The sequence below is a fragment of the Mandrillus leucophaeus genome, unplaced genomic scaffold (assembly GCF_000951045.1).
Source record: "Mandrillus leucophaeus isolate KB7577 unplaced genomic scaffold, Mleu.le_1.0 Scaffold80, whole genome shotgun sequence".
Taxonomy (NCBI): domain Eukaryota; kingdom Metazoa; phylum Chordata; class Mammalia; order Primates; family Cercopithecidae; genus Mandrillus; species Mandrillus leucophaeus.
The window spans coordinates 751,043-762,007 of record NW_012108697.1 but is presented as its reverse complement, the minus strand read 5'-3'; the positions used below and the strand labels follow the sequence as shown (position 1 = coordinate 762,007).

At 39.3% G+C, this 10,965-nt stretch overlaps 1 protein-coding gene across 1 annotated transcript in view; it reads left to right on the top strand.

Moving 5' to 3' along the window:
* Positions 1-10,965, top strand: part of FAM160B1 (family with sequence similarity 160, member B1) — a 42,489-nt gene that overhangs the window by 14,310 nt on the left and 17,214 nt on the right. The window contains exons 6-12 of the mRNA XM_011967566.1: positions 6,163-6,456; positions 6,983-7,179; positions 8,595-8,709; positions 9,216-9,292; positions 9,377-9,569; positions 9,761-9,930; positions 10,288-10,431. Coding sequence (XP_011822956.1) covers positions 6,163-6,456; positions 6,983-7,179; positions 8,595-8,709; positions 9,216-9,292; positions 9,377-9,569; positions 9,761-9,930; positions 10,288-10,431 — 1,190 coding nt within the window. The remainder of the gene's footprint in view (positions 1-6,162; positions 6,457-6,982; positions 7,180-8,594; positions 8,710-9,215; positions 9,293-9,376; positions 9,570-9,760; positions 9,931-10,287; positions 10,432-10,965) is intronic.

Genomic DNA, 10,965 nt, shown 5'->3' with positions numbered 1-10,965 from the left:
GATTTCACTTCCAGATTTAAAGTAAAAAATATATTTTTGTACTTTTTGCTTTCATTCACTTTTTTTTTTCAGCAGTGAAGTCATTTTGGAATATTCCTTACTGGATGCTCTTGTTGGCCTGTGCTTCCTTGCCTTTTTTTTGTTTTTTTTTTTTTTTTTTTTTTTTTTTTTGAGGCAGAGTCTTGTTTTGTAACCCAGGCTGGATGTGGGGGTGTGACCGTGGCTTACTGCAGCCTTAACCTTACTGGTTCAAGTGATCCTCCCACCTCAGCCTGCCAAGTAGCTGGGACTACGGGTGCGCACCACCACACCTGGCTAATTTTTAAAAATTTTTTTGTAGAGACAGGGTCTCCCTGTGTTGTCCAGGCTGGTCCAGAACTCCCGAGCTCAAGCGATCCTCCTTCCTCGGCCCCCCAAAGTGCTGGTATTATAGGCATGAGCCACCACACCTGGCCTTCTTTTCAGTTTTTTAAAAAATATTTTTCTGGCCAGGTGTGGCGGCTCACACCTGTAATCCCAGCATTTTGGGAGGCTGGGGCACGTGGATCAGTTGAGGTCAGGAGTTCGAGATCAGCCTGACCAACATGGTGAAATACCATCTCTACTAAAAATACAAACCTTAGCCAGGCGTGGTAGTGCACGCCTGGAATCTCAGTTATTTGAGAGGCTGAGGCAGGAAAATCGGTTGAACCTGGGAGGTGGAGGTTGCAGTAAGCCCAGATTGCAACACTGCACTCCAGCCTGGGCAACAGTGTGAGACTCTGTCTCAAATAAATAAAAAATATATAAATAAATTTTTCTTTCTTTTCCTTTTTTTGGATTAAGATATGTTACATATAATAGAATTCACTTTTTTCGGTCTACTTTCTGTGAACTTGATGAACACGGTTGTGTGACCACTACCACAATCAAGATGTGCAGCAGTTCTGTCACACTACCCCATGATCCTTTGTAGTCATCCCTCTTCCACCCCTACGCCCTAGCAGTCACTGGTCTATTTTCCATCCCAGTAGTTTTCTCTTACCCAAAAAGTCATAGCCATGTAATTAGCCTTTTGATTCTGGCTTTTTAAAGTTAGCTTATTGCATTTGAGATTCATCCATGATTTTGTTCCTTTATGTTGTTGAGTAGTATACCATTGTATGGATGTACCACAGTTGTTTACGCATACACCAGTGAGGGACTTTTGGGTTGTTTCTAGTTTTTTACAGTTGTGAATAAAACCACTAAGAACATCACACGCAGATTTTTGCGTGGATTTAGGTTTTCATGTCACTTGGATAAATACCTCGGGTAGGATCACTGGATCATATGGTAAGTGTATATTTATTTTCATGCGAAACTGCCAAACTGTTTTGCAAGTGGCTTTGTCATTTTGCATCCCATCAGCAGCGTATGTGAGCTTCTGTTGTTCCATGTTGTCATCAGCTCTGGATGTTGTCAGGTCTTTCTTGTTTTGTTATTTTTAAATGTTAGCCACTCCAATATATGGGTTTGTTTTCTATTTTACATTACTAAGTAATTTAGTTTTCTATTCTGGACTCTTAACTGGAGTTAGGTAAGCAGCTAAGCTGTAAAATTCCATGAATTTAAATTTCTAGGTAGTGTTAAGGACTATGCATGCCCTTAACACTAATCACGCGCATCGTATGTTTTTCATCATATGCGTTATATTTTGTGTCATCTTTTGCAAATTTGCTTCGAAATGGCTAGAACAGTCTAATGATTTTGGATTTCTAAAGATTTATAATGGTATTAGAGTTTTTTTTAGTTTTTTGTATACTATGAGGAATATCTCAGTTTTGCTAACTGAGATTTTTCTTCTCAAAGTTCATTTTTGCTAAAGTTTTCTTAGGTAACCTTAATGTACTTGGAATGCAAGTGTTTTTTTCCCCAAACAAGCCTGGAGAATTTCTTTCTCAAAAATTTCTGAAACTTGTTTTCTAAGTGCGTAGCATAGACCAGAAGCAGATGAAATATGTAGGCTTATGTATGTTTATGGTGAGGTACACTGTATGTACCCGTCTTCAGAAAAACATTCACATTTCTAAACCTCACTACAGAGAACACCTCTCAGATTTAGTGACACGTCTGCTTTGTTTAGTGTTTTTATAACGTATTTCTCCAAAGCCAGAGGTGGTAGGTATCTGCATTTTTTTAACGAATAGGACTATTCGTATGTGTTTAATGTCAGTTACCACAGTCCCCTAGCACTGGTTATTTAAGTGCATTTTATTTTCTCCTGCTAGTCAGTATGCTCCTTGAGGACAAGGATTCTGTCTCATTAATCTTGGGTCCCCACAGCTTCTCTAGAATCTAGCACAATGCATAGGAACTGCTCAGTTAACACTAAATGAATGAATCTTTAGGGAGATGCAGGGTTTTGATTTTGTTTTTGCTTTGTTTTTAAGACAGTCTGTGTCACCTAGGCCGTAGTGCAGTGGTGCAATCTCAGCTCACTGCAGCCTCTGCCTCCCAGTTCAAGTGATTCTCATGCTTCAGCCTCCCAAGTAGCTGGGTTTACAGGTGCGTGCCACCACACCCGGCTAATTTTTGTATTTTTAGTAAAGATAGGGTTTCACCTTCTTGGCCAGGCTAGTCTCAAACTCCCGACCTCAGGTGATCCACCCACCTCAGCCTCCCAAAGTGCTGGGATTATAGGTATTAGCCACCGTGGCCAGCCAGAAATGCAGTTTTATTAGTTATAAGTATAGATAAGAGCAGAAGTGTTTTGCAGTTCTCAAGCATGTATTCCCTGAAATGTCATCTCTCTCTGTTCATTAATATCAGCCAATGTTTGCATCTACTGTGGGTTAAATATATATGGTATGTGAGTTAGAAGCAGTCCTTGCCGGCCGGACGCAGTGGCTCATGCCTGTAATCCGAGCACTTTGGTAGGCTGAGGCGGGCAGATCACAAGGTCAGGATATCAATCAAGACCATCCTGGCTAACACGGTGAAACCCCTTCTCTACTAAAAATACAAAAAATTAGTCAGGCTTGGTGGCACGTGCCTGTAGTCCCAGCTAGTTGGGAGGCTGAGACAGGAGAATTGCTTGAACCCGGGAGGCAGAGGTAGCAGTAAGCCAAGATCACGCCACTGCACTCCAGCCTGGGCGACGGAGCGAGACTCTGTCTCAAAAAAAGAAAAGAAATAGTCTTTGTCCTAAAGGGGTTTACAGTCTGCTGAAGACGGTAGATGTGAATGTTCAGATACTGTAATCTAAAGTAGAGTAAGGGAGAATCAAAGGAAAGATACAAAGTAAATTCCCTAAGTGCTTATAGAATGGAGAGATTCATCAGCTCTAGGTCATCAGGAAAGTCTTCCTGGAAGAGGCCATCTTTGAAATGAGGCTGGGTGCGGTGTCTCACACCGGTAATCCCAGCACTTTGGGAGGCTGAGGCAAGCAGATTGCTTGAGCCCAGGAGTTCCAGATCAGCCTGAGCAACATAGCAAGACCTCATCTCTATTAAAAAATAAATAAATGAAAAGAAATGAGCCTTTGCAGGTGTTTAGAGTGGGTGAACATAAGGAATGAAGATATAAAAGTTTGTGGTGTGTTCAGGAAACAGTATAATTAGGATGTGTGGCAAGAAGCACCTGAACGGATAGACTAAGTATTGTCAAAGGCTTTGAGTGACAGGATGAAGAGTTTATTCTTACTTGTAGATACTGGGGAGCCATTAACTATTTTTGAGCAGGGATGTTATTATGTGATGGTATCTGTGCCTTAAGTTAAATTGGCAGCAGCCTTTTATACGGCAGATTCTTTGGAAGGAGAGATAAAAGCAGGGAAACTAATTTGGAACCTTATGGAGTTACCCAGGCAAGAAGTAACAAGGACTATAACCAAGTTGGAAGCAATAGGTTGGAATGAAATGGGTGTGTTCAGAATAGAGGTAGGCTCTATATGGCCTTGTAACTGCTCAGATGCAGAAGCTGGGAAAGGATGATTTGAATGCTGGAATTCCTGAACCAGTAAGTCTGCTGCTAGTGGAAAAACAGGGGCCCCCAAGGAGCTGATTTTGAGGGGAAGATGATAATTTTGGTTCCAGATGCTTTGAGTCATCGTGATTTCCTAATGGAGATAATTAGCAGGTACTGAACATCTTTGATTTGGGAGGGAAGTTTAAGAGATTTAGAAGCCATGTGTGTGGCTATGTTGTGGGTACTGATGAGATCCCTAAAACAGAAGGGGAACAGTTTTAGTAGGAACCAAAGTGTTAAATCCACAGTTCCTCATCACCTAGGGAATTTTTCTAAAATGCACATTCCTTGGCTCTACCTCCAGATATTCTCATTCATCGGGTCTGGATGGGACCCAGGAATCTGCATTTTTATCAAGCCCCACAGAAGATCAGGATACCAACAGTCTTGAGTCTCACTTTGAGAAACATTGATTGAAGGACGGAGTGCTAAACTAACATCTTTCCTCTTGCTGTTCTTATTTGAGACACCTCTCCCAGCAATATTACCAGTATTTTAAATGGAATGAAATGTTTTACTTTCTTAAAAAGTATGATATGCCATTGGGTTTTTTTGTTTTGTTTTGTTTTGTTTTTTGAGGTGGAGTCTTGCTCTGTCACCCAGGCTGGAGTACAGTGGCATGGTCTCGGCTCACTGCAACCTCCGCCTCCCAGATTCAAGTGATTCTCCTGCCTCAGCCTCCCTGGTAGCTGGGATTGCAGGCACATGCTACCATGCCCAGCTAATTTTTGTATTTTTGGCCAGGCTGGTCTCGAACTCTTGACCTCAAGTGATCCACCTGCCTCAGCCCCCCAAAGTGCTGGGATGTGAGCCACCGCACCCAGCCCATATGCCGTTGATTTTGTTGGAAATTGGCAAATTGTTTAGAGTAGTCATTGAGTTCCATAGAGTTGTTTTCTTTTAATATATGTTCTGTGAACTCAATTTCTCAAGAAGATTGGTCTAACCTATACTTTTAACAGCAATAAAAGTGATTTATAATTAGTATAATATAACTTTGGAAGTAGAACCCTGAATTCATTCAGCCTTTAATATGTTTCTATGATGATAGGCCCTGTGAAGAAGTTAGTTTATGGCGAATTTTAACCTATGTGTGTAATTTGATTTCTGCTCTTCTTTTCAAATGGAAAGCAAGATACTTTTGCCTTGAAGCTAATCATTTGCTAATTTGCTTCAGTTAAGATTCTCTTTGTGTTTGGGTATGTGGATTGGGGAAGGGAGCACCAGCATTTCAAGCAAATCTTATTTCTATCTTAAAGACACTGGTAAAAATGTCCCCTGAGTAGTTTCTTGGTTTCTCTTTTTTTTAAAATTTTTTGAGACAGGGTCTTGCTCTGTGCCCAGGCTGGAGTGCAGTGGCATGATCACAGCTCACCACAGCTTCAACCTCCCAGGCTCAAGCAATCTTCCTGCCTCACTCAGCCTCCCAAGGTCTGGGACCATAGGCACAAGCCACCACACCCAGCTTATTTTATTGTATTTTTTTTAGTAGAGACACAGTCTCACTATGTTGCCCCATCTAGTCTCGAATTCCTGGGCTCAAGTGATCCTCCTGCCTCGGCCTCCCAAAGTGCTGGTATGACAGGCATGGGTCACTGTGCCCAGCTTCTTGTGTTCTTATAGAGTAGAGGTTTAAGGAAAAACTTAGAAAAGATTCTTATATATTTGAGAGAATGTGGGGGCTTTTACGGAAACGTTCAGTCTAATGCTGGTAACTTTTGAACTTTAAAATATTTTTATTTGTTAGTTTGTACTTCCCTCCCTGCAAACCCCCCGCCCGACCCCGTGATCTTATAAGAATTAACATGGAGGCTATGTAGTTACAGTAGTCCAGTGATGAGAAAAAAGTTAACTGCAATTAACCTCCTGAAAATTTTTCCTCACTAATATTAGTTGTTCTAAGCGGTAGTCAAATTATCACTAATACTGTTCGTTGCTTATGGTCAGTGTAAAACATTTTGTAATTAGTATGAGGAGTGTGATAAACTCCTGTGCAATGGTAAAATCATTCTAAAACACAATTTGTTAAAAGTCAGAATATTTTCAGTGACATACATAACATTTATTGCTACTCTGGTTAGGCATGTGGAATGTTACAGAAAAATCCATTAAAATATTATTTTTGGCTTTAAAAGTTCTTGATGTGACTTTTATAAAACATATATTCCTTTTCAGAATAAGATGAAATCATTGGCTTCCAAAGGAGTACCAAGTGTAATTTCGGAAGATACATTAAAAGGTCAGGATTCCTTGTCAACAGATACAGGACAGTCCCGTCATCCAGAGGAATTATCTGGTGCTACTGGAATGGAGCAAACAGAATTGGAAGATGAGCCTCCTCATCAGATGGATCACCTGTCCACAAGCTTGGATAACCTCAGTGTCACCTCACTGCCAGAGGCCTCAGTTGTTCGTCCAAACCAGGATTACAATTTAGTGAATTCTTTGTTAAATCTTACTAGAAGTCCTGTGAGTTATGGTCCTTACTTTTTTCATCCTAATATTATTTCAATAATGTGCATTTATTTATTTATTTATTTTTATTTTTATTTTATTTTATTTTATTTTTGAGACGGAGTCTTGCTCTGTTGTCCAGGCTGGAGTACAGTGGTGCGATCTTCGCTCACTGCAACCTCTGCCTCTGGGTTCAAGCGATTCTCCTGCCTCAGCCTCCACAGTAGCTGGGATTACAGGTACGCACCACCATGCCGGCTAATTTTTGTAGTTTTAGTAGAGATGGGGTTTCACCATGTTGGCCAGGCTGGTCTCAAACTCCTGACCTCAGCTGATCCACCTGCCTCAGCCTCCCAAAGTGCTGGGATGACAGGCGTGAGGTGCCCCTTGGCCAATAATGTGCATTTAAAATACACAAAAAAGCCTATTTTTTTTCTTTTACTGTAAAACATTAAATCCTTTTATATTGAATTTTTTCAAACAACCTGATGTATATACAATTCAAGAATTGAAGGGGTTTGGTTTTTTTTTTTTCCTTTAGGATGGCCGAATAGCTGTGAAGGCATGCGAAGGCTTGATGCTGTTAGTAAGTTTGCCAGAGCCTGCGGCTGCAAAGTGCCTTACACAGAGCACTTGCTTGTGTGAACTACTGACAGACAGACTTGCCTCCCTGTACAAGGCCCTACCTCAGTCAGTGGATCCATTAGATATTGAAACCGTGGAAGCAATTAACTGGGGGTAAGCACCGTTACTTGTATTTTCCCATAAAGGTGACTTCTTACACCTACACTTTAAAATCCATTTCTATTTTGCAATGATAGAAATCTTTGAAAAATTGAACACTACTAGTGATCATTAAATGGGAATATTTTCTCAAAGTTTGTATTAAATGTATCAGTCAGTGGTAATAAGTGTGGGAACAATCCAGCTGTTATATAGTTAAGATATTTTTATTTTGTCCATTATAGTGGTCAATTTTTAAGGGCTTACATTAAAAACAATAATTTTAGCTCATTATTTTTATCAAAAAAGGCCCTAAAAGAAGGAATCTCCTTTTAAAATAATTTCCACAGCCTCTAAAGCAGTCTAATCTGTCTCCTGGCCTGTTTGTACAGAATCTCTTCTACCTCATTGTTTCACCTCTTCTTCCTACCTTTTAGACTCCCCAACTTGATTCTCATAGGGAAATATGATTATTGCAGAATGTTTGTAAGTTATTAAAAGGTATAAAGCAGCATAAACAAGTTGCCCATAATCCCACCACCTATAAGCAGCCTAATGTTTTGACATAATCACCTTTTATTGTATTTCTCTGTATTTTTAACCTGTCTTTGTTTTTTCCACTCTATTTTCTGTCAACATCTATAGGGCAGACCCACTTGTTAACATTACGACTGTATTGCATTTTAGGGCAGGAAGAGAAGTAGTCCACTCGCTATTTTTGTTTGTAGATCCCCCTTTACCATGCTTTTCTTCCATCCCAGCAGCTGGGAACCTCCATCTTTTCATTGATGTTACTTGGTAACATTTAGGGCAGGAGTGTGAGGACCTATCCCAGTGTTTTTTCTCCTGCAGCTCCATTCTTTTCTCTTTTTTTTTGAGACAGAGTCTTACTACATCACCCAGGCTGGAGTGCAGTGAAGCGATCTCGGCTTACTGCAACCTCCACCTCTCAGGTTCAAGCAATTCTTGTTCCTCAGCCTCCCAAGTAGCTGGGATTACAGGCATGAGCCACCATGCCTGGCTAATTTTTTTTTTTATTTTTTTATTTTTTTTTCTAAGTAGAGAGAGAGAGTTTCATCATATTGGCCAGGCTGGTCTCGAACTCCTGACCTCAAGTGAGCCACGCACGTCGGCCTCCTAAAGTGCTGGGATTACAGGCGTGAGCCACCACATCTAGCCTCCTGCAGCCCCATTCTGCTTTAATCTCTCTTCTCCTGCTTAATATGTGAAAATTATTTACAGCTCTTATTTAAAAGGTTTTGTCTTTGGTTTCTTTTATGGAACCTTCCTCTGACAGTCCTCCAGCATTGCCTGTGTGAATGTACCATACTATCTGAGTGTGTTCATGTGCTTTCATTTTTCCGTACATTCTGAATAGGGTCCATGCTTTTGGATAACTTTGGACTTAGCAATTCTTCCTTGTCTTACAGCTTGGACTCATATAGTCATAAAGAAGATGCTTCAGCATTTCCAGGAAAACGAGCCTTAATTTCATTTCTTTCCTGGTTTGATTATTGTGATCAGCTCATTAAAGAAGCCCAAAAGGTTTGAAATTTTGTGTTGTTTTTTGATGGTTTTAAGATATAAATATCTACTAAGTGAAATTGGAATCCCTAATTTATATCCCCAAATGCATTTTAATTGTCTTAGAATACCATGGTTAGTAAAATAAGTAAACAAAAAGGTGTGTATGTGTTTGTATGTGTGTATTACAGTTCTGCCCTTTTATATTTCCTTAAGTATTACGGTGCAGTGCTTTACAAAGTAACACTGACTTCCCTTCAGTCCTGCTCTTTGATGAGATGTTAATACTATATGGACACTGGAATAATTTTTTGTCCTATTCCTCTTATTCTTGGAAATTTAGAAAAAAGTGTAAATGACCCAGTAGCCAACATCTAAACTAGATTTATATGCCACCAACAAGAGAGTCATTAGGCAAGTTTTGTCTTTCCACATTAAGTCAGTTGGGGAGTGCAAACTGATTTATTGATGTTACAAATTATTCTTTCTTTTATATTAAAAAAAATGATGTTCCTACTATATTCTAGACTGCTGCTGTTGCTCTTGCCAAAGCTGTTCATGAAAGATTTTTCATTGGTGTTATGGAACCTCAATTAATGCAAACGTGAGTAGCCTGTTTTCTTTTGGGGAAAAAAAAAAAAACCGCATCCCTGTGTCATGTTATTAATTCCCTGTTCGTTGTGCTCAGTTCTGAGATGGGTATTCTGACATCCACTGCTCTGCTTCATCGCATCGTTCGGCAAGTGACCTCTGATGTTTTACTTCAAGAAATGGTGTTTTTTATCCTTGGAGAACAGAGGGAACCAGAAACTGTGGCAGAAATCAGCAGACATCCATTAAGGCATAGGTTAATTGAACATTGTGATCACATATCTGATGAGGTGAGCTATGTAATGATTTAGAATTGGACTTAGATTCTTTGGAATACTGGTTTTAATGTATTATACTTGAGATATTTTCAATACAGCCTCTTTTATTGGCTTTAGAAATTGAAAGCATGACTCACAAGATGGCAAGAAGAATAACTTATTTAAAGATATTTTCAGTTAGCTTTTATCAATTTTGGTTTCAGATAAGCATAATGACATTGCGAATGTTTGAGCATCTCTTACAAAAACCCAATGAGCACATTCTTTACAACTTGGTCTTGAGAAATCTTGAAGAAAGAAATTATACAGAATGTAAACCTTTGTGCCCAGAAGATAAAGATGTGGTGGAAAATGGACTGATAGCAGGAGCAGTGTAAGTTTCCATCCAACTCCGTGAGTTCAGCATTTCATATAGAGGGAGAACTTTCTCCTCTTATCTATCTCCCTTATCCTCAAAAGAAATACCTCTTACAGTTTTAAAGTTCTTAAAAGTAAAATTAGATGCATTGATACCACCATCCGTCTACATTATAAATAATATTGTGTATTCGTTAGATCTAATAACAAAATAGTATAGAATGTTAATTTGCCTAGAAAATATACATTATTCCTTAATCCTTTATAGTAGCAAAATTATGTAACATTTTCTTAGAACATAGCAGAGAATCTTTTGGTTTAGAAAATGTCATAATAAAATAGTGTTTTTCATATGTCATTAAATTTAACTTAGAGATCTGGAAGAAGATCCATTATTTACTGACATTTCACCAGAAAACACTTTGCCAAACCAAGAGTGGCTTAGTTCTTCGCCTCCTGCTACTCCAGACCACCCCAAAAATGATGGAAAAACTGAAGTTCATAAAATTGTAAATAGGTGAGTTGCTATATAAAATTTGACTTCCATCTCTCTTGTTTTTTGTTTTTTATTGTTACTATTTTTTGAGATGGAGTCTTGTTCTGTTGTCCACGCTGGAGTGCAGTGGTGCGATCTCTGCTCACTGCAACCTCCGCCTCCTGGGTTTAAGTGATTCTCCTGCCTCAACTTCCCAACTAGCTGGGATTACAGGCTCCCACCACGTCATCCAGCTAATTTTTGCATTTTTAGTAGAGACAGAGTCTCACCATGTTGGTCGGGCTGGTCTCAAACCCCTGACCTCAAGTGATCTGCCCACCTCGGCCTCCCAAACTGTATAACATGTAAGAGCTCTGTTCTTAGATGGTTACAGAAATCTCTTATGAAAAAAAAAAAGGAAAAACATAATAAATAAATAAATAAAGATTATGTCAGTTTTTTTGGTCTTGCTTATGTGCCAGCCTGTGGGCAATGCTTGATACTAAGAGAAAAGCTCTACTTAATATTAACCATGGTTAAATGAACCCTCAAAGTACCTTTTTTTTTTTTTTTTGA